Source organism: Tympanuchus pallidicinctus, unplaced genomic scaffold, assembly GCF_026119805.1.
Source record: "Tympanuchus pallidicinctus isolate F22 unplaced genomic scaffold, pur_lepc_1.0 scaffold2, whole genome shotgun sequence".
Lineage (NCBI taxonomy): Eukaryota > Metazoa > Chordata > Aves > Galliformes > Phasianidae > Tympanuchus > Tympanuchus pallidicinctus.
This window is the reverse complement of record NW_026294721.1, coordinates 43941176-43964931: the sequence shown is the minus strand read 5'-3', so window position 1 is coordinate 43964931 and position 23756 is coordinate 43941176. Positions and strand designations below refer to the sequence as shown.

General features: G+C 40.8%; 1 protein-coding gene across 3 annotated transcripts in view; it reads right to left on the bottom strand.

Moving 5' to 3' along the window:
• Positions 1-23756, bottom strand: part of ARHGAP24 (Rho GTPase activating protein 24) — a 156201-nt gene that overhangs the window by 117027 nt on the left and 15418 nt on the right. For all 3 annotated transcript variants that reach the window (XM_052681494.1, XM_052681495.1, XM_052681496.1), the window contains exon 2: positions 13120-13319. In XM_052681494.1, the coding sequence (XP_052537454.1) occupies positions 13120-13319 (200 nt within the window). The remainder of the gene's footprint in view (positions 1-13119; positions 13320-23756) is intronic.

The window sequence follows — 23756 nt, the reverse complement described above, 5'->3', positions numbered from 1 at the left end:
CAGTATGACACATTGCCCTTGATCCTCTGCTGTCATAGGAAGCTTAATGCCCCTTTTTCATTGCAAAATTCATTCTACAGTCTTCTACAGAAGATCCAATCTGAGCCGTTGCTGATTTAACTTACCGTTGCTGATAACTTACAGATAGGCATTTTCAAAATAATTTAATCTTTTTAAAAACTCTATTCAAAACAATATCTCTACCAGCTTACAATCACATTGTGCTCCGCACTGTTTATCCAAAACTAACTGTGGATAATTGGAAAACATCTCAAAATCGCCAACATCAGCTTTTCCTTTTGGGATACTCAGTCTCTGCCCACAGAAGATTGCAAAGCTTTTGCATCCTGTGCACACCTGTGGTCTTACTCCTCCACCACCAAGCAGATTCAGAAGCTCATAACTGCCTATTATCTAATATTTTTGGAAAACAGATCCCTCTATCTTGAGAGAACCTCAGGAAGGGAGCTGCACAGTAGCTACACTGCTTATCCATGGTAGGGCAAGGAGCTAGACTTTGCACAGCTGAGGAAAAAGAGTTGGGAAGGCAAACAACAAGTACTTGTACCTTCCCATACTGTTGTCACCTGCACTCAGCTCTGCACCTGCTGCTCTTGGCACAGCTCCTTCACTGGTGCACAGCCAGCTAGGTTGACAAGCCTCATGTAAACTCCATCTCCACATCAATACGATCCACGTTGTGCCCTTTCTGCTCCCAAGTTTCTTGAAAAAGGGAAAAGTATTAGCAGAAATCCCCAGATTTCTGCTACTTCATCATGGGTACTCTGCCTGGTACACACTCCTGCAGGGGGACTGATCTCAGTCATTACAGCCTTTTTTTATGTCACCCAACATCACAAGTGAAGCTGCTGTTCAGAACTTACTCTGTTTTTGTGCCAGGCAGGACATTCCCAGGCACCCACCTGGGGAGCCCTGAGGACACGCTGCTGGTTCCCCACTTGGCAAGGAACACCATGGTCTGTCCTAAGCCATGCCTTGCTGCCAGGAGCCCAGAGAAATACATATCCATCCGTGACCAACTTTTTCATTTTAAATAAATTAAAAACCCTGGGTCTGCTCCTGTAAGGGGGTTTAAGGTATTTTTCACTGATGTAACAATCGCTATTGCAAACGAATTAGCCTCAAATGAAAGTGACTGCAGCTTTTTCTCTTTCTTTTTTTTTTTTTTAAAAAAAAAAAAAAAAACAACAATTCATCACCACTCAGAGAAAGAAACTAAAAACATTAGCTATTTTACAAGACACAGAATAAGGTATTTATATACATTCAGAAAATGAGTGTAATGCATTTAAGAAAACTGTGCCTAGAGTTGGTGAAATGATGGAAGGTCAGTTGTCTCTCAGGGAAAGCAAAGAACTATATATATTTCTCACAACACCTCGGGGCTGAGCTTATGTTTCTCATTTGCACACAGCAGCAGTAGGCCTAAGACTTCCTCAGGTTGCCTTTCCCTGCTTGTCTTCAGATTCACACTGCTGTCAGCACCTCCAGTTTCTTAGTTTACAATCCTCTAGACACTATCAAGCACTTTTTCATCCCAACAGTCATGACACGCATGTGAGAGGCTTGTACATGTACTCATCCAATAGCCTCACAGCTTAGGCATCTCCTTTGCTTTCACTGCAAACCAGCAAGACTAAAGCACAGAATTGTAGAAGCAGAGAATGGATCAGGTTAAAAATGACCTTAAATCCCACTCAGTCTCAACTCCCTGCTGTGGGCTAGTTGCCACCCACCAGACAAGGCTGCCCAGGACTTTGAAAGCCTCTAAGGATGGGGCAATTCACCCCCGTTCTCTTCCTGCTGCCCAAAACTGCACTAAGTTTTCAGATCTTTTCCAGGTTCTGCACCTCAAATGGCTTACCCCAGAAACTCTGGTTTTCTTGGTGAAAGCCCACAGAAATGCACTGAATTCATCTGGAAAGCAAGGTGTGTGCTGGGAGCTTCAAAGCATCTTGCAATCCTACACTTCACATAGGAAGTCAGAAGATTCATCTTGAACGTAGTTGCATTAAATTACATCATCACCTTCAACATTTTCTTTTTAAAGAATCTTTTAAGTGTTAGCTCTTCTTTTTGAGAGGCTTGCCAAAAAACTGTCTTTTCTTGTCCCGCCTCCAGCTCAGCTTCACTGCTGCCCCAATCCCAAGCACACCAAAGCCATCTCTACATCTCTTTCCAACAGTTCCTTCCCCTTTCTTCTAAACCTCACAAGAGAAGGGCAGGCAATAATGCCTCTCCCTTCTCCAGGTGACACAGCTGCAACCCTAGAGCTCTGCATCAGCAGTCCTCACAGGCAGGGTTTCCAAATTTCAGAGATAACTGTACCAATAGGAGATCTCCTGAAATGGTTTAGGTCACTAAACAATTCCTTAACGCAATGTCACCTTTGGGTCAGGTGAGACAAGGAGGTCACCTACCTGTATGCATTCTTACAGTCAGCTCTTGCAAAGCAGATGGCCACAGCTTTTTGTTCAGGACTGCCACACACTGCTGCTGGGCACACAGATCCCAAATCATCTGTGCAGACAGTCAGCAGCCACATCTGCTACTCCACCTTTTCACTGACTACACACACAGAGGAACGTCATGTGGAACAATTCTTCTCTAGATAGCATCCACCCTATACAAAAAGCCATTATGCTCTTCCTAAATGTTTGTGGCACACAGGGGATCTGCTGGACACAGTTCACAGAAGAATAGTTGATTTTTTTCTTTTTATTTGCCTTTAGCTATTTTCATTCTCCAGCAGCTTCTTGTTCCGTTGCTGGCATCACCACTGATGAACAAGAATCATATGTACTGTTTTAACATCTTAGAAATCCTTCGGCATTTTGTTGCCTAGTTTAACGTTTTTGTTCTATTGTCCAACACCAACCTAAAAGCATCTACACGCTGAGACTTGGAGAGCACTCTACAAGAAAGCCCCTTTGTCCCTGTGCTATCCGCAGAGCAGATCTTCCTGAGTTCCACTGCAAACTGCCTAAGGTTTAAAAAACAATAGTGGCTACAGTTTTTTATGAAAAAAATTCTGCAAGGCAAACACTGAATTAAATGCTGTTTGTAGATGTAGGTTATGTCTCACAAGCTGAACAAGACAGAATAACACAAGAAAATAATTAACCTCTGAAGAAAACAGAGGATGTGAAGCATGGCAGTTAACAGATTAACAAACATCTTCACAGCTCCTTAGGTCCTCCAAGTTCAGCTCTGTCTCTTCCCACCTCTGAAATCCCTATCCTACTCACCAGCCACCCATTTTGTGCTCTTCCTTCCTCCTCCCCTTTTTTTTTTTTTTTTTTTATAAAACTCTACAGTACCAATGTTTCTAATTCAGTCCTCTGTACCAATTCACCCTGCTTCCCAATGCCCCAGTGCTTACACTTGCCTCCAAACGCCCACAGCAAAACATTTAGGCTCCACATTGGAACAAAACAGTACAGCTCTGCAGGCACACATAACCCCTCTCCAACTTCTCCCTGCTTGTAAGAGCAGCAGTAAACAAATACTTTGAACATCACATCAGTATTTTCATCAGCATAGAAGTAACAGAAGTCCCAATGCTGTCAGGACATGAGAAGCTGCAACAACTTAACCTAGAAGACCTTCATTCTGCTTAATTTAATACTTCACAATTTAATACTACTTTATTTAGCATCAGCATTTACTTAGCAAATCATCATATCAAGACAGTGCAAGAATACAGCAGTATTGTTACCATAAGCCAAGAGCGGGCATCTTTGTTTTCCTACTTTGTGTTTGCTTTATGCCATCTGAATAGCTTAATTGGCTTACCTCACAATACTGAACTCTGATTTAGACATAAAACCAGCCCTTGGGGAACTCAGAGCAGTAAAGGTAACCTGTTGACAGAGAAGAGAACAACTTCCCAGTGAAGAAAAGGGACATCAAAAGAGTCACTGTTCAGCCATTACACTAAATAGGTTAAAACAATTGCTGCCCTGCACAGATGTTTTTGAAATCAGGTGAAATCCATTCCTTGCAATCCAACACATCCATGAGAGACATCACCTAACTCAAAGGACCACAAGGCACTGATTCTAAAACCCTAGTATTGTCATCGGAAGAAGTGCCGCATAATAAGATTTGGTATTGTTCTGATGGGGAAAAAGTCCACACCTCCTCAGCACAAGGTTTGTGAACCCCAGCTGCATCTGGCTGAGAGCATCCCAATTCCTCACCTTACAAAAAGGTGGGATTCACTCTTGCCCTGGTACAAGCCAGCAGGAAGATAGCACACTGTAAACGTTTCTTCTTACTGTCGCATTATAAACCGCTGAAGATTTATTGCACCTTGTACCCCTCACCCCAGCTCAGGGTAACTTAGGCAAAAATGAGGCAGTTGACCAGAAAATAAGACAAAAACTTCAGTAAATCGGAAAGGCTGACACACAGAGGCTCTGTATGTTTTATTTTTCAGTCATGGTAGTACCTCTTTTTAATCAGATAGCACCAGTTATATAAATGACATTATATAAATACAGAAAGAAAATTAAGACACACCTGGAATAACAATCAAACCCAGGAAGCAAAAGGAAAAAGATCTGTTGATATGAGAGTTTTTAAATACGACAAATGTTTTATTGCCTAGACTGTGAATGAAATCTAATGCTTGACTTCTTCCAGACTAACTTGGTACGGTTGTTGGTATGAGAATTCACTTCAGCAGTTTGCTATTACATGCATCTTGCTAAGGCTCACTCCCACATAGCTTCCCATTGCTGGCAATGAAACTGAGGACAGAAGAGTTTTGGTAGCATACAGAAATTCACACATCTCCATTTAAAGGAAATTAAGAGCTTTAGATGAACCTCACTTCTCCCCTCACTTCTTTTGCACCTTGCTGAAGGGGAGTTGAGAAGACAGAGCTGAATCACAAGCTACAGATGAAAGCCAGCACAGCTGAGTGGTCACAGATGAGTCTTCTGAGATCCACAGCCTGCTCTAGTAAATGCCCATATGTCAGCCTAATGAAGTATCAGCCTGTTACTTAAATCACAGACTTATGTGTGTTTTCCATCACCTGCCTGACAAACACACTGCTATCATGCTCAGTTCACATTGGTGGGCTTCCAAAACTCATGCCTGTGTCTATGGAAGTCCTCAGTACTACTTAATCACTTGTGGTCATTATTCAGAAGTTAGAAGCATTTGCTTTTTCTTGGAGACACTGCACAATTACTCAGAGCAGGAGCCCTTTGTGGGCAGTTGCAGAGGCAATGAAGGATTTTAATGAGTTTCATTCTGCAGCCCAAGCAGTAACAGAGAGCGCTTTTGTTAGTTCAACTTTTGTGCACTAGGTCTGCTAAAAAGGATGTCCCTCCAGCACTGGACATTAATTTTAGCTGCTTCTGTTAGCATTCAGCCCTCAGCCCCTGTTCTGAGGCTGCCAACACAAACACCACCTGCAATGGCCATTCTCAGGAATTTGTTCTGTATGAAGGGATTTGAAATGTGTCCAAGCAAGTAAGGGTAGCATTTGGCAACCTAAAGGACGTAAGAAGCAACACTTTCAGGAAGCACTTTCTTCCCCCTACAGCATAGATGTTATACAGTGCGCCTTGATCCATAGTTTTAATGTCTTTGAGTTTGCATAGGATCCAGCTCACTTTTCATCACATACACACAGAAGAGTATTTACACATCCCAGCTGCACAAGTCTGAGATCAGAGGATGTGAAAAAATGCTACTAAAAAGTTTCTAGAATCAGTCCTTTGTTATTACAGCAACAGCTGTGAGAAAATGAGCAAGTACCTAGAATTCCTTGAAATATGATCTGCATTAGATAGTAGCACAAATTAATCTTCTGCACATCTTGAGCTCACTAAGTTAGAAGCTAACTACACCAGCTCCAGGTTTGGATCAGACCAAATTCCCTGAATCTGATCAGGCAGGCTTCAAAGCACATTATGAGTCATTATCTTAAGTGACCTCCTTAGTCAAGAACACGTAGCTTCTTCCGCTTCTCTCCTCCTAGCAGCTGAAACTTCTACAGCAGATCACTGGTGTCCTAATGAACAACAGAAGGCATGCACTGTATGGGAGCTTGCAATAACCACTGGCACAATTAGCAATTCAGACCAGCCGTTTTTCAGAAGAGAAGTTGGCATTAAGAAGATAATCAGCAACAATGACCACAGCCTAAGCTCAGGTGTACTTTTAACCAGCAGAAGTCATGAGCCCTCCTTACTCCTCTCCATGCAATCCCATCAGCCTGTTAAATACACACTCCTTAGCAGTCACCAGAAGAGCACTTGTCACCCAGCAGGAAACAGAGTGAAGTGGAAAGGAAAACTCCCTTCTCCTTCTGCTGCAGACCCTGCCACTTGGCAGAGGCTAAAAAAGCAGAGGCCAAGATGGTACACGCAAGACTAGAGAGGCAATTACAAACAGGCCAGCTCCCTCAAACCTGACCCCAGTAGGGAAGAGCAGCTTGGCCCCAGCTTGCCTATGAAACATACTGAAGCACAAAGATTTAATTTTGCTTCAGAACTCATGAGATTTCACACCCTATTGCAAGAAAGAATAGTTGGGACAGTGCAGTGAAAATTTGGGATAAACAGACACGTTGGCCATTAAGAACTGAAATGAGGCAGTTGGCTAGTTTACATATTATTCAAGTGCCTCTCTTTTCTAACCTAGCAACAGCTGCCAACTAAGGCTAACTGCACAGTTTGTACAACACATGGCAGCACACTTGGGAGCTTTAGCTCTGAATGCACACATGGGTCAGTGGTGCTATCATTCTCCATTGTTGCCACAAGGGCACTAGTTTTTTTCTATTCTAAAAGTATTTTCTAAAAACTATTTTCCCAGCTTGGATTGAGTAAAGATACATAAGTTTGGAAACATGTAGTTGGTTCCTGGTTCCCCAAATGGCTGTGGAAAAGGAACCGGAGCTGCAGTGCTCACACAAGCAGACAGACTCATCTTTTCATTATTCTCTTGACTTTCACAATTTTATTGGAACAGCAAAAATATGCTAAAAGCTAACATGCACAGAGAAGGCTGATGAAGGAGAAGTACTCACCAGGTTTCAGGTAACAGAGTAAACAAAAGTTCTATACAAAGTACAGGACTGAATGCTCCTTACATTACACTCAACCCTAATAAAACATCTTCAAGGAAGAAGTGAATATCAGCACCATTTAGAGCAAAGCACTGAGTAGAACTGTCTGAATTTGCCACAGAATATGTACCTCTGTACAGCACTTATTAGTGACACTCCTCTAATTAACACGGGGCTTACTGCTGAATGAGAAACCTTTTTTTCCTCTGTTAAAGTATTTAAGACTCCTATTGGGCCAAACCCAAGGCCTCAGGAGATTTTAGAAGTAATAAAATAGAACAAAGAACAACTACTGAAAGTTTAGCTCCACATTTTTGGTCTGAAATAAGCAGAAGGGATTAAAGCTGGAATCTGATCACCTTCAAGCTGAGCACCTCAGTGAATGGGTTTGTGGATATTTGTCTCAGGCCAAGTACAGAAATTCAATCTTGCAGATGTGAGAAAAACCTTTCCCAAATAACAGTCATGGCATCAGAAATACCCTGGTTTCAAAACACACAGTCTTACCACACTAAACTCTTTTGTACAAAATTCCCATGAGTATCTACTGACAAGAATACATCACACCTTTAATTGCACTGATTCAAGTCACTGTGGTGAAAAGAAGCATGTGGCCAAATAAACTGCTGAAATCTGCAACAGTAAGAGACCTATAAACTTCAGTGGAGACAGGTATTAGAAATAGCAGAACTCTCTACTCTCTGCTAAGACTTATCCTTCAATAGCCACCTCTGCGTTCCAAAAGTTTCACTGCCAAAGTTCCAAGAGCCTGCTATAGTAATAAACCTGTGAAGCCATTCCCAGAAAACACATTAAAAGACTGACCCCAAGCAGTTTTGGAGCTCTCACTTCACTTTCAACATTAAACAGCCAATATGTCCATTTGCAGTGTGAAAGGAATGACTGTTCAGATCGTTTTACCAGCTACCACACCAGGTCACACCTGGTTTTTTCCCAAGCAGAAAACAAGCACAGGAATATAGGAGATTCTGCCACTCAGATCACATAGAATGCAACTCTTCTAATCTGAAACTCATTCAGTCATAGTGTTAAGAAGTTAATTTCTTGATTTAAAACTTGAGGGATCGTATGATCACTGGAGACCAAGAATGACGCGAAAGGAAAAAAACGTATTTGCCCTAAATAGAAAGATGTGTTACATAGAAGCTTCTCTTCCTTCAGCTAAGTGCTTCAAAGGAAAAATCATCAGGAACACATGGCTAACACAAAAATCTGTTTCAAGTTTACATGACGCATACAAAGCTGAAATGAGCAGTACCTCTCTGCGAATCTGAAAGCAGTGAAGGAAAAGGAAAATATGGGAGAGTTTATGTTCCAGACAACAGAACAGCAATGGCATAGGAAGAACAAGCAGGTGGGGGCTGCACGGAGCCCAAAACTAGCAGCTGCTCTGCTGCAACCTGCAGCGCAGACATATCCAGAAGCAAGTTGTTCATGGGCAGAGCACAATGGAGTAGAGGCAGAGCCTTTTAAAATAAGACCTATTCAGACATCTGAAAGTGGAGCCCCTTGCATATTCGTTGCTTCCTATTTTAGGTAAAACGCAGCAAAGCCAACTGGCAGTCTTTGGTAAGAACTGCTTCAGAGCATGTTACATGCATGCTGGCAGCTGACCGTACTCTTGCAGAACACTAGGTCACCTGGCTTTTTTTTAAAAGCCTCATGTAGGATTCAACTGGATCTACTTGCATTCCATCCATGTGTTTAATTACTCCTTAAGAGATGGTAGGAGGTCTTTGAGTGAGGCACACAAAGCCAACCAAGCATGTAGAGGTGTTCTCCACATCATCCTCCCCCGTCACAACCAGAAGAGCTGCAGCTACACTTCAGGCAGTATCTATGGAGAATTGTTCTGCCTGCTGTGCTGCTCTTCACATTCACACAAAAGCTGGTTCCTGTGCATTTCCATTGACAAGGATTATGATAAATAAAACTCTCCTTTTCCTTACTGGAAATCCTCTATATAACAAGCACATAGTCATTTCTTGCAATGCAATTTTAAAATGCATGTACAATTAAGATTTCCCATATGCTTAGAAACGTTACCTATTCCTTTTTTACTTGTAAAAAAGCATGATGTTCAATCTTTCATCATATCCAGTACTCACAGGTTTCCCTTATGGGCAGACTCATTTTAGATTCCTGTAATTATCGTATTAATTTCTACTCAATACATTCACTGGAAGCTTTAAAAAAAATCCAATTGAAATTTGTTGGCTGCTTCCTATTAATGCCACTAAATGGAATACACTGCCATTTTTTCTTTCCTCCACACAAATTGGATTAGATGAAAAGCACATACTTTGCTGGAAAGCAGTACTTTAAAGTATTCTCTTTGTACATCAGAGAGAATCTTTCCCTTACAGATGGTGGTTACCTGTACTTAAGATTCCAGCAGATAGTTATTCAGTTTCAATTAAAGGCTGACTCGCAAAATCACAGAATCATTAAGGTTGGAAAAGACTGCTAAGATCACCAATTCCATCTCACCATGCCTACTAACCATGTCCCTCAGCGCCACATCTCCATGGCTCTTGAACACCTCCAGGGACAGTGACTCCACCTCTTTTTATCTAGAGAACAAAAACTACAGGCCAAGTAGTTCAAGATGGTATATAAGCTTGAATAAGATTAACATCAATTTTAAAGCATACACTGAGTTTTTCCTGGAAGTCATTTTGCAGATCTTTAAGCTCTCTTCACACCTCAAATTCGAGTCCATAAACATGCAGGCTACTGCTGTAGACTAGCAACTAAACAGGTGCCTAAGCCACAAATGCTGTCTAGACCAAACTTGTCTATTCTTATTCATTTAGACATCAGTGATACTCCATCCATACAGGTTTGCTTCTAGAAACTCACTTCAAGCAAGACACAGAGCTACAACAAGAAGGTAACATCTGGAAACTCCTTGCTGCTATTCACAAACCAGAGAAGTTAACCATGGGCAGAGGGGAAAGCGAGATATATGTTTTCACTAGCTGCACATAACAGCTGTACTATAGAGGATACTAAATGCTGATTTTTTTTTCAGCCAGCCACATGTCAAGCTGGATAGCTGACCTTTAGATCTAGCTTAATAGTGGCTTTCTAAAACATAACAGGCAGTCAGGAATAAAGTGACTACCAGAGGCAGCAGGTAAAAATCACCAAGGCAAAAATCCTGTATCCTCTCCAAGAGGCAAAAATAACATGGAATAATCAGAAATATGATGTCTTCACATGTTATGGGCTTGCTCACTTCTTTCTTTTGTCTCCTGCAACTATATCTATTACTATCCACACCTGCATTTTCTGAAAAGTTCTGCCATCTTAGCCAGATCCTCCAAGATATTTCACAGATTTCAGAGTAAAAGACTACTGCTGTTCTTATCACTAAAACATTTCAAGGGTGAAATCGTGTTTGATGATAATAGGGAACAAATGAAAAGTCACCGACTTTGACTGTAATAGCTGTGTATTCTTTTCCCTCTGCTTTCTTGCACTGTGTGCCCGTAGGCAGCTGATACAGGTTGGCAGAGAGCTTACCTCACAGTTAAATTGAAGCCTATAACAAACTGATACTAAAGTGCTAGTCAATGTACACACATACTTCAGTAATTGTTGCAGCTGCTTGTAATACTAACAGCATGTTATGGAAAGTCAAGAGTATTTACTGATAGTTTAGATATAAACTGATGGTATTTATTCTGTTAACTCCTGTCATACAGTCAATCTTAGATTAAAATCTGACATCTCATTTTTCCTCAAATTCAGTTCCGTTCACGTCTCCATCGCTTCCAAACATACAAACGTCACTGTGTAGTTTTTAGTACAGACTGGACAAAACCCAAATCCCAAACACAGTGCAGACTGGTATGAATTCAGTAGATGCTTCAGAACCATAAGCTGTAATCTGAATTTCCCACATTCACATTAGGACTAGGAAGATAAACTCACTGGCTCACTGCCTACTCCTGCTCAAGTTCTCCTACTTTCTATAAATGCACAGTGTATTTCTCAAGATGAGGAACCATAGCTCTGTGTCTGCTTCCAAGCACAACCAGCCAAAAAGCAAAATACTAATTTCAATTCAGTTTGGGGGAAAATAAAAAAACCCATACACCTCATGAACTCTCTTCCCTTTTCTATTACATTATTGCCTAAATTAATCATATCTAGTAACAAATAAACTATTACTTGTCCTGAACACAAATCCAATAGTATGCTGCAGTATAATATTGACATAATGCTGCTCTCTACCTCCTAACGATCTCTTCAGACACTGGAAATTGATCCTATCATTGACATCTTCTCTTTATGTCTCCACTGAAAGCACACCAGAGCTCCTAGAAGGTCATAGTAATTTTCTTACTGAATTGAACACAACAGATCCTTCTATTTACTTAGAGGGAAAAATCACTTCCATACATGGTATTAAGCTTGGATGTATTTCAGCAACCAATACTCATACAATTTGAGACACTGACTAAATGCTATTTGAGTTGGCCCATTCATATTCCAAGCCTACCAGAAACAAACCTTTTTACCTGTGGGCATCTTCATAAACTACTTCACACTTAGGTTGTAAACTCAAGAAAACTCTTAACTAATGATATCAACCACTACCAAACTTATCATTGAAATCAGAAGATCAGAATATCCATCTCCATCTTGCAAAAGGGATACAGCAAAGTGATAGCATCTTCTGAAGTAATGGCAAAGAGTTTAAAAAATTGTGCTCCATAGGGCTGTAAAATGCTCCATGCAATACAGCATTGTGTCACCTCTCAAAAAAGCAATGACATCCTCATATGCAAACATGCTGCCAGATGCCAAGTGCTAGGAAGAAGAGCTGTACTTCCCAAAACCCAGGCTGGCTCAAACATTTTTGTTTTGATGACTGATTATCAGATGATAATTTTCTTGATTATCAGAATTATAAGAGATACATTCACTTCCAAAAAATTAATTACCTCATAAAACATTTGCACTAATGTATAACATGTAAAAACACCATAGATGATTTAGTTAACCTATGCTGTCTGGCAGTGTTTTAAGAGGAAACAATTACCAAGGCTGTCACATGAAAATGATGCTCTGAAAGCAGCATAAACAAGTACTTTCTTTGGGAACAATTACCTCAAGACTGAATATTTTCTTAACATGTGCAGCATTATGCACACCGTAAGCTTGACAAAACTGCTGAGGCCTTTACCATATAGGAAGCTGGATTAACAAATTCTACATCTCTCAATTGTTAAAATCCTCATAAATGTAAACCATCAAAAATGAATAAAAAAAGATATGACTGTGCAGGTGTTTGAATATATGTATCGCACTCATAATTCACAGAGCATTTTCTAAAGTCGCAGATGGGGATGATCAACTACCACACTGCTGAAGGTGCTAGCACAAGATTTCTCAATGTATTATCAGAGGGGTTCAGACTTGCCCTGAGCTAAGAGGCAAAAGTTATTTACTCTGTTCTTATGGCACTCTAGAGATAGACAGCCCTAAAGCATGCCTGTCAAAAAGCTAAATAAGTAAGAAAGTAGATGAACATTAAGGAGCAGTAAATTACCACAACAGAACCAGGCAGCAAACAGAAGTCTAATCTACACTACAGATGGCAAGGTATCTAGGCTACAGTCTTAGGGGATTTCCTATCTGTGAAGACACAAAGTAGAAATACTCCAATATTTTAAATAGTAAAAAAAATAGCCAATACCTTTACAAATACAGCTTATCCATATGCCTCAGGTAAGTATATCATACTGATTTTTGCCACTCGAGCTTCATTTGAACTACTTCCCTTTAAAAACGCTATAATGAGAAAACCTGACCGGGAAAAAGAAACTTCAGAGATCATATGGGGAATCATGCAACTGCCAAGGCCTGACTCAGTTCTGCATTCACAAAACCTCATGTTTTACAGAGACAAAGAAAAGGAGAGGTTTCTTAAAATATGACAACTCCACTTATGTTAACTTAGGACTGTCACTTACCAGTGGCTTGATTTCATCTTCATCTTTGAAATAATAAAGCTGGTCCCCTTTGAGAACAAACCAGCGTGTGTGCCAGGTCTTAACGAAGCCTCCTTGCTTTCGCAGCCATCCACACTTGATGGTGCCATGCCGCCCTTGGCTTGCTGGGGGCATCTCCACAGAGCCATTGTGTTCGTCCATACTGGGTCTGAGCAACTCTCCTGCCCAGAAGAGGAAAAGAGAAAGAAGTCAGATCACAAGTCAAGAAGTAACCTGTTCGTTTTTGACAGGTTTTTGGCATCCTCCAGCTGAGCAAGTACTACCCAGCTACAAAAGAATGCAATAATGATGAAATTAGTTGTTACAGAAAAAACAGAAAAGAGACAAAAGATTTTTTCAGCTGGTGCAAGATACCTTCTTTGGCACTGAGGAAGACATCAGCTTTCTTCTCAAAGTTAGTACTGCTGGATTATGGGCAGTAAGAAGCAATGAGCTGACAGTACAACTTCATACTAAAGAAGGCAGGATGCTTCCTACTACCCACGCCTCATTCACCATTATCTGACATATCTTTACCGGATAATCCAGCTTGTTTTTTTTTTTTTTTTTTTTTAAGTAAAGTAATGAAGTTAATCTCCAGGTATGGTGGACAATAAATAATTAGATATCCCATCACATAACCAATCCCCCTAACTGGAATTTATCACAGATTAGAATCATAGAATCATTTAGATTGGAAAAGACCTCTAAGATCACCAAGCCCAATCATTATCCTAGCACTACCAAAATGATCATCTTGGACTACATGTTGCTCCTTGCTGCATCCCTGAAAAAAAAAAAACAAAAAAAAAAACACACCAAACCCAAGCCAGCTTGACCTATTGCTGCCACTTAGGCCAGCCTCCAAACAGAACTAAAAGAAAATTTTAGGTAATTACTTGTCTTAGTGCCATATTAAGGAAACCAGGTCCCCCAGACAAACAGGAGTCTGACCAAAGTTACAACCAACTTACCACTTGGGGGAAAGGTTTTTGTTTCATTCCACAAACACATTGCACTAGTACTGACACTTGTACATGTGCTAAGTATTTGTATTTTAGCTAGACAAGCAAAGTGTTAATTGATGTGCATCTCCTTGTTGATAAAATATACCAAAGTATTTCCGTAATACTAAAACAAATGAGGTGCAAGACAGACAACTTTCTACAAGCACTAAGTTCTCACATGTGGGAGTAAGATTTCTGTTAAACTAATGTGATATGCTATACTTCGACACTTTCCATACAAACGACATATTTTTTATCAGTGAAATTATTCTCTTCAGTAGCTAGTTCCATCCACCCAACACATTTTTGTTACACATTATTATATTTAGACATGAGATTAAGTTTATTTGTTGTTTTCCATCTCTCCTTTCCTTTCAGAATCTGCCTACTACCGACCAGACTGAATCAGAAATTCCAGCAGCTGGCTCACTTTCACTAGTTGTTTTTACAGCTGCTTCAACACCAAGATCATAAAAATAAATTGCAGTAATATCAGGGTGCTGGCACCAACACAGAGAACAACAAGGTGCAAACAGTATGTAAATAACATATGACAAAGTGTGGAATTATACCAATGTACTCCAAGCCTTCTCACTCCCATGAGATGAGGCAGAAAGTCATACGTTTTCAAGCACTGAATGAGCATATTCCTCATGCTCATCTTCCGAGCAGGAAATGCAACTTGCACTTTCTGCCAGAGTAAACTCTGTAGACTTGGCCAGCCTCCAGCTTAAATAATGACCAGAGTCAAAGAAATCCTACACAATCCATTCACTCCTGGCTGGCTGTAAGCAACATTCTCAGGCTTGCCTGAACATTGAAAGAGCAAATTAAAATACAAGGAACATTCCAGCCTCGGCCCTGCTCACTGCACTGGCTCAAAGATCAATATCAGTACCACCATTCCCCATGCTCCAAGCAGAAAGGCTGTGCTGGTGCTGTGCACAAAGAGCAGGCAAGCATTTCTTCTCAGCTACTGCTCACTTGTATCTTGATACTTGAATACTTGAAACATGGAATTGGGCAGCTCCCACTGAATCTCAGCCCTTTGCCAGGAAATTGTTGGAAAAGTCATTAAAACACAACAAATCCAGTTACATTGAATAGTCACAGGACTGTAACAAGATACATTTGGCAGGAAACCCTGGTTTGCTGTATGATCTTATTCTCTCTGAAATTTCTCATGGCCTAGAGAACACATTCACAGCACACAAAGTTGCACCAGCTTTCCCTTCCAGTAACCCATCTCCACCCTTGCCATCCAACCACACATTGTACTTTGCAGGCCAAGGTCTATCTGGACCCAAACAAATCAAGGTGAGAAGCTCCAGAGCGCTGGCCCCAACCACCTCCTCTGGCCTAACACAATTCTGCTTCCCTTTCTCTCCTGTTGGGAAACACCCCAAGTCTGCACAGAATTTACTTCTCTGCACCAGGGGCATTGAGAGATATCCTGCAAAAGGCTCAGATTTTCCATCAACAGCAGACTCATTTTTTGCTATATAATACCTGCCATCTAAATGTACACACATTTGTGTGCCAAAAATCATAAAAGTCTTTATGTCACAAGGGTGCTATATACAACTGGGTTTCAGTGTTTCAACACTTAAATGAGATATAGCTAGTTTTCCAAGCAATGTCTAATTTTGGGTTCCTTTCTGTTTATTTCCCCTGAGCTGCATAAGCAAAGTGTCTAAGTTTAAGGTTCTCAGCTTCTTTCAGGTACAATGCTCTGCCTCCAAGCACAGAATTTCCTTTTGATTCTTCTGTGTTTGGTCTGCCTGAATAAAAACTTTAATACTGTTGAGTGAAAACACAGTCAGCAGTTATCCTGCACTACATCTGAAGACACCTGTATCTCTGAGGCAACATGGGACACATTTGTGAGCAGCTGCTGCAAGCAGCAAAAGATTGTTCTACTTCTTCCTATCAGGGGACTTCAAGCCAGGCACTATTCATCAGTTGTGTACAAAAGGAAAACACATCCAAAGAGGTTAAAAAATACTCAAAGAGTTGACATTCCACTACTGCTTAGCAACCATTTTTACGCTGCAAGGAGAGTCTCTCAAGTTCTGTTACAGCAAGGACAGATTTTGAAACATTCCTGCCTTGTACTTAATTCAAAAGCTGCAGCCATGCACTTGCCAGTGGCTCTCCAAACACCTTTGGAACACACATTATTCTTGTATCCAGTAGGCTTCCTGAGACATCTGAGTGCCTTTTGTGCTACTGGCAGTAGCAGCCCTAATCACAAACATCTGGCTGTGAATTCCCCATTCTTATGTTTGTCTTATCAGGGATAGGCTGAAGATATTTTGCTTGAAATAATTCACTTCCAAGGCCTACATAATTAATTCTTCAGCCAGACAAAATCATAAAGCTGTATCAGATTAGAGAAGGCCTGATCCACAGTCCAGTGAAGCCAATGGAAAGACATCAATCCTCAGTGCATTTGGGGATTGGTCTCAAAAAGAAGGAGCCAGTACTTTTGCCAAGACATTGAGCTCATGGTCAAATGTAATACTTCAGTACCTAGGTTGAATTCAGCATACAAACTTTTCTAAGTATGCAGTTTATTTATACAGACCCAAGCATGACTATAAAAAGCACAAATAAAACAGCACTAGAGAATTTTAAAAGACTATTTGAATGCATTCAAATATTACCAAGTTACAATTAATATCAGTTAGCAAATTCTCTTAGGATTCCTAAGGGAATAGTACCTGCAAACATCAATTTCCGTGTATGCATATATAGCTTCTGTAGTTATGGTGGGTGTTGGCTCAGATACACCCTGTATAAACCACATAAATGAGATTTGGACACCAGCAAGCCTCTATCACCATCCACAGGGCCAGCAGCATCCATTCTTGTGTGAATCTAGCCACTAAGGGACATCTCAAAATCACATTACAAGAATCACGTAATGGATCAGAATATCAAGAAACATGCCATAATATATTCAGGACAGCACTCATCGAAAGCTGGTGGACAGGAAGCTCAAGTGTGCCAGATGCTCTACAGTTGCTGCTGAAATAGCAAAGTAAAGGTAGTGTCTAGGTATTAAGCATGGCCTTTAATACAAAATTCTGGTAAATGAAGGTCTAATGAATCAGAACCTCTTCCCACTCGTTTTATGTCCTTTCTGCAGCCAGCATTGAAGGGAGCTCTGAATCACTTCTAAATGCATAATTTCTCTACTTGCCAAAATGCATTTCTTCTCCACAGAGCAGCAAAGTCATATTGGTTTTCTTACTAGAGAGTGTACTTTGGTAACTTGATTATGTCTTTCTGGGTGTTCCCAGAATCCTTCAGTTCCTGCTACACACAGCAAAGCAATTGCTGCAGCTCAGTGATTACAGCTTAGTACCATAATGTACTTTGGGCAGTTGTTTCAAGGTTAATTTCTATTGTTTTGATGCAATCTTCAGATAGACAATATTTACCCTTCCACCACTTTTGCAATAGCAGGAGGCACAACAAAGCTATACAACTAAGAGCCCTTTGTCTGTTACACTCCACTGACAACCATAAGCAACTCTGTTCTTTCCACCACACCTCCTAATCTGGCTGACTATTTCCGAGTTAAGATGGACTCCATCTATAAAAGACTCAGAAAACTGTCACATACTTGCATGCAGTTGGTCTATAGCTATCTCTTCCCAAGTGCAGATGGCCTGAAATAGTCTGATTTAACAGTAATTGCACAGCACTAAGAAGAGTTTTGAAAGCTTACAGAGGAAGTTGAAAGGCTAACACCATCTCTGTTATGTTTCTGCAGGTTACTTATTACACACACAGGTTTTTCCTCACTTTGGAGCATACAGCTGCAAGATAAGGCTGATGCTGCCAGTGTGACAGAGAAAGTAAAGGTACGAAGGAAGCAGAGTGGTCACACATCTTACAGGATTCTACCTGGGCTTCCGCTTCAGACTTGCTCTGTACTACAGACTTTTCTCTGATACTACAGAGAAATTCATACTGCAAGAGATCATCTGTTACAATCTGAAAAAGCAGACAAAACAGAATAGATAGAGAAGAACCTCTGGTAGCTGAAGGGTCAAGTGATGTAAGACGGGCAGAGAGCTGCAGAACAGTTGGCAAGTCTCAGGCTGAAATGCTGAGCAGCTAAAAGGTCAGAGAGCAAGTCAAAGGCAGCATCTGGAAGAGCAAAAAGACCTTCCAGCTCCCAGATGTCACTCCCAACTAATGAGCTACACTGCCTCCAAGCATCTGACACTGAAAAACCCCAAATCCTGTTTACAGCTTCATACTTTACATAGAGAGAGTGATCACAAGGGCAGCTTAAAAACAACATAATTTGCACATGCCACTAGTGAATACTTCAGCATTTACAGCATCATCTTACAAAAAGGAATTGATTAAGAGATCAGTCCAAACATGATTCCAGTACATAATCCCTCAAAGTATAAAAAAATATCTGGCACTACTCTTTGTTCTTAAAGACTGACAGCCAAAAGCATCTGGGAATTGAAGTCAGCAAGCTCTCAGACAGCAACACGGCTGCATGCTCTGCTAAGAAATCCAACACAACTTTCCATGCTGTCCCTCTCTACTCTCAGCAGTTGGAGCTTCTTTTGTTTCTTGTAAAACTGACCAAGATAATTAAGATGTTGCAATTACATTTGCTAGGTATGCAAGCAGGGGAAAAAAAAAAAACCAACATGATTTAGTTTGTTAGCAGCAGCAGCAACCTCCTCTCAGATGTACTGCAATTGACTGCTTCCTCAATGCTTTCAACTCACTTGCTCCTTAGCAAAAAGCTGGAGGTCAAGTAAACATTACTCCCCTTTTGCATGAAGCATGCTCCACAACTAGGTAGAGAAAATTCCTGTGCAATCACCAGGTCCCCTTTGCACCTGCACCAACAGCATCCCAAGAACAGCTCTAAGGGCACATGTCTGCAGGTACATCATGTGCAGCGTGCCTGCAAGCAAGCATGCTGACAGCAAAGAAGCCATCACGGACTGTATGCAGGTACCAAGCACCCACCCTCTTTTGCAGCACGGTCTCAGGACCACAAATTCGGTCAAATCAGAACCAAAGGCTCAGGCTTGGCACACTCAGGAATGTAGCCCCTTCCATTCCTACTCACTTCAGCAGCAGAGCCAATGTTTATGTTCTCCCTGCATGCCAGCCTCAGCAGGACCTAAACTTAGCATAGATTTACTTTTGAGCAGGAATCACTACAGCTCTAATGCTTTTCAGAAGAGTTTTATGCGAATGGTAATTGCCTCTGTCATGTGAAAATATTAACCATACTGATGAATTTCCACACTACAGAACTGGAGATAATACAGTCAACATTTTTAAAAGCATATGTATGTCTTTCCATAGAATGAGCCAAAACAAAATAAGCACCGTTACTTTCTAGTTGGTATTTCCACCTTCAGCCCAGGAAAGCATTAATGCATGATACAAACTTAACATTTCACTTCTTTAAAACCAAATTTACAGTAAAGACACAGACTCCAAAATCCTTCATATATTGCAGGAAGCATTTCCAACTCTCATACCCTCTAAACTGTTTCAGTAAAAAAAAAAAAAAAAAAAAAAGCTTCAGTGCTGCCCCTTCCAGTAAAGCTCCCTGCTCACAGTATCCCCATCTTCGTTAACATTTGGGCAACGATCTTAGAGGTCTCTTCCAACCTGACTGATTCCGTGATTCCTAAGCCAGCCTCAGGACACACAGCCTCGACTCTCAAAGTAGGCTGCAAAAAGCAAAGTAGTTGCATTAACCCCCAGACAGACACAAAGGAACACCACCACAAACACAGCAGGTCCTGAATCTGCAGGAGTGGGCCAAGGACATTCATATTTACGTAGCTTAATTTGTTCAGCACCTCCTTAAAGAGTGGTGAGCTATCTGGGGGACATAAGGTCCCCCCTGCTGTGAATGACAGCTCATTAACAGCATAAAACAACATTAAGCATAAAGTTGCGTGATCTACCTTCTCCTACCAACTCCCTGCACAGCAGGGAGAAACTGAGCTTTATAAGTCTTGATCTGTACAACAGAGTATCAGCATGCCCAAGGGGAAGGAGGTTACCAAGCACATCCAGAGGGCCTTGCTATTTCACACTGCTGTAGTCAAGGCAACCAGGAACTTATATCCTAGACCTCACTGCAGAGCCATTGCACTCTAGGATTTTTAGTGCCATGTACGTACTGCTGAGAGCTGCTATCTCATTTTTCCCATCTCTTTGGTGGTCACTGTTGAAGAAAAACAGGACCGAGTCAAATTTCTTTCACAGAATAAATAATGAGGTTTTCTGTCTCTCATCTATTACAAATATCGAAACTGTCATAGCAAAAATTTTTTTGGAAGATCCAATTTCTTCACACCTGCAACCTTTACGCTATCTGTAGCATGTACCAATGCCATCCTGCACATCAAAAACAATGCATTTATTAGTGCAGGATACCCACCAGAAGTTTAAATCAGTACCCCACAAATTCAAGCAGCTCCCTTACTCGCCTAAGCACATGAATATAGAATTTGTTTCTGTAAAACACAATGCGTTTTGGAAGGTATGAATTCTGTGAGGTGACTACTAAGTGCCATCATCAGCACCACAGATCATTCCATAAACCAATCTTGCACAGTAGAGATGGGTAAAAGTTTCAGGTGTGACTTCCTCTATTTTAAAACTGTACGTTATGCGCAAGTTTTCCCACAGAACTGTATAACCAACCTTTAGAACAGAAAACAGAAAGGCCAGCGTAAGGGATTTTAACTCAAATACTTTCACCCTGAGCAGCACCCTGAGGGCACTAGATTGTGGTAAGCTCATAATTTCAGAGAGAACACCAGAGAAGGAAGGAGGGAAGGCACGCCAATTGTGCACATGTGGGCAAACAGTCATTTCGGGGGGTCCTAAACTCTGTAGACTAGCAGTGGCTTCAAGTACTGAGTGTCTGGAATGCATCTTATATTTCATTGAAAACTTGCACTAGTAAAAAAAAAACAAAAACAAACACTAGACATTACAAAGCAATACAGTCTCACTGATAACAGATTGTTTGCTATCATTTTTTATCCTCTGAATACTTGGATTATTTTTTCATTCTGCTGTTCCTCCAAGTTAGAAAGTGAAATACCCTGGTAGCAAGCCTGTAGAAGACAATTCTGCTTATGAAAATTGTCTCGATTATACCTGCTTGAGTTGTCCCTTACGTAGACTTAAACACCAAGTTTTATCAGAACAGATACAAGTTTGAATAAGATTTTTCAGTATATCTCCCCATAGACACAGTGGTTCAAGACTGTACTTAGTCTTTCACGAATGCCAAAATGCAAGCTGACTTTTTCTGAAGCTAGACCAACTGGTGAAAACAGTGGAAAAGACTGCAACAACTGCATTTTCCAGAAAAATAGACACTGGTACTTGGCTTGTGAGGCTGCAGAACAGTCATCCTTTACTTTTTCTTCACATTTCTATTTTTGTTATTTTACAGTATTGTCTCTTTGAAGACATAAGATTACTGGTGCCATTTCAATAGTAAAAGTAAGCATCAACACATCCCAGATGCTGCATTTCTTAACAAAACATTCAAGTACCTAGAAAGTTCCCAAAGTTTCAAAAATAGCTTTAGACATAAAATATCCAGATTCAGCAGGCTGAGAAACAGTCAAGCATAGCTGACAGATGTTAGACTTATTTTGTTGACTGCATTCGGCTTCCCTGGAAATAAGGTGGTAAAGATATCTGGAAAAATGCATACAAAAATCACAGCAATGCTTAGCAGCACCAACTCTTCTGAAATCCTTAAAGTTCTTGTTGGAGAAGCTTGCCTCTTAGGATGGCGAAATTTGCCACGTGCTTCAGTGAAATGACAATGAATTAAACTGAATTGCTATTTGTGACTAGGATTCAAACACAGATGTATCATCTACATTGCTAGGCTGGATGTGGCTCTGGGCAGCCCGGTCTAACAGCTGGTGACCCTGCACATAGCAGGGGAGTTGAAAGTAGATGATCGTTGTGGTTCTTTTCAATCCAGGCCATTCTGTGATTCTATAATTTATGATTCTAATCTATTCCAAGGCCAGTCTAAGAGTCCAAACACACAATATAAAGATATCAAAATCTATCAAATGCTTTTTCACTGGACATGAGATCATGGCCATCAGGTCATCATGCAGGTGCATACAGAAGGAGCAGGGCAACAGTGAGCTCCTCCACACAACATAGGCTGAGTAGAACCACAACTAGTAGCTCTGACATCAGCCCACTGCACCCCCAGGCTCAGCCCACAATGCAGAGATGTGGACCATAACCTATAAATAGATAAAAGAAGCTACAGTGTGGAAATCCTCTGTTGTGCACACAGAGGAACAACTCCAATGCAATGCTTTCATTTACAGTGAACATGCAGCTATATTTCATCAGGAATGAAAATGTTTCCGGCATTCCAGCTCTCTGCTAAATTGGACACAGATGATGGAGGTTTTTTTCCAAACATATGGAAGACAATGCAGCTGAAATCTCAGCCGGGCCTTGAGAGATCCTGTACATAAAGCACTAAGCTTTCTGCAGCACAAAAGAGCTCTAGAAGGCTACTACTGTGCTTTCATTCTGTACTGTGATTTAGGATGATATTATGAGTCTGAAATGTTAAAAGAAAGTAATAGAAGCCTTTCAAGTGCCCTCCAAGTCAGATATCTGCGTGTCATGTATCTGGACAACTTCTGCTTTCAATGGAAGCCTGATCTCTACTTCAAAGAGAGGAAGTTAGGCAAAAAGGGAAAGAATGTACACCTAAGTGCTGGCAGCCCCAGGAAACTCAAGACCAAAGGACCATATCTATCAATTTCCCAACACTGTAAAGACACACCAAAGACTACAAAATACTTAATCAAGAGCAACTGAAGACCCAAGCCCTTGCATTCCTCCATCTCTGCCACCAGTTCACAATCTTTGCTCATTTAATTATTTGAATAATCACACAATAGAAACATGAATTCTCTACATACATTGCTACATAACTTCTGATTGCTGCAGTCAGCAGCTTCAACACTTGGGATGTTCCAAAGTAGAATGTAAATTCTGCATGTGATATCTTTCTCTGCTACTTTCTGCCTGTTTTAAAATTTCCTATGAACACAACAAGATGGTGTTTTGCAGGAAATGCCTGAAACATTCTCAAAGGAGCACCCATTTCTGGCTCAAGAGTCACAGAAGATTTGCAAATGAGCTTAAAGATAAACAATTAACCACAGGATTTTCATGCAACCAAAAACTTCGGTGTTCCAATGGTATTAAATACTTCACTAGGACTATTGACCAGAGTATGATAAATAGAACTAGGACCAGAAGGTTACTGAACTAGCCATGCAGAACTCTTCACACAATGACATGATTTCTGTATGTATACACACACACACAGATATACACCAAAGATGTTGGGTGTTAGCAAAGTCTTCCTGTTGCAGTACTGCTGGTGCTCATACCATTAAAAAACACACACTGTAAGCAGATGGCCTGTCTGCAAGGTCCTTTGCACAGGAAGTTTAAACCTTTTGTGCTAGAGGTAGAAGAGTGCTCTAAATTGAGTTTCTACAAGCAGTTTTCAAAGTACACTTCTCA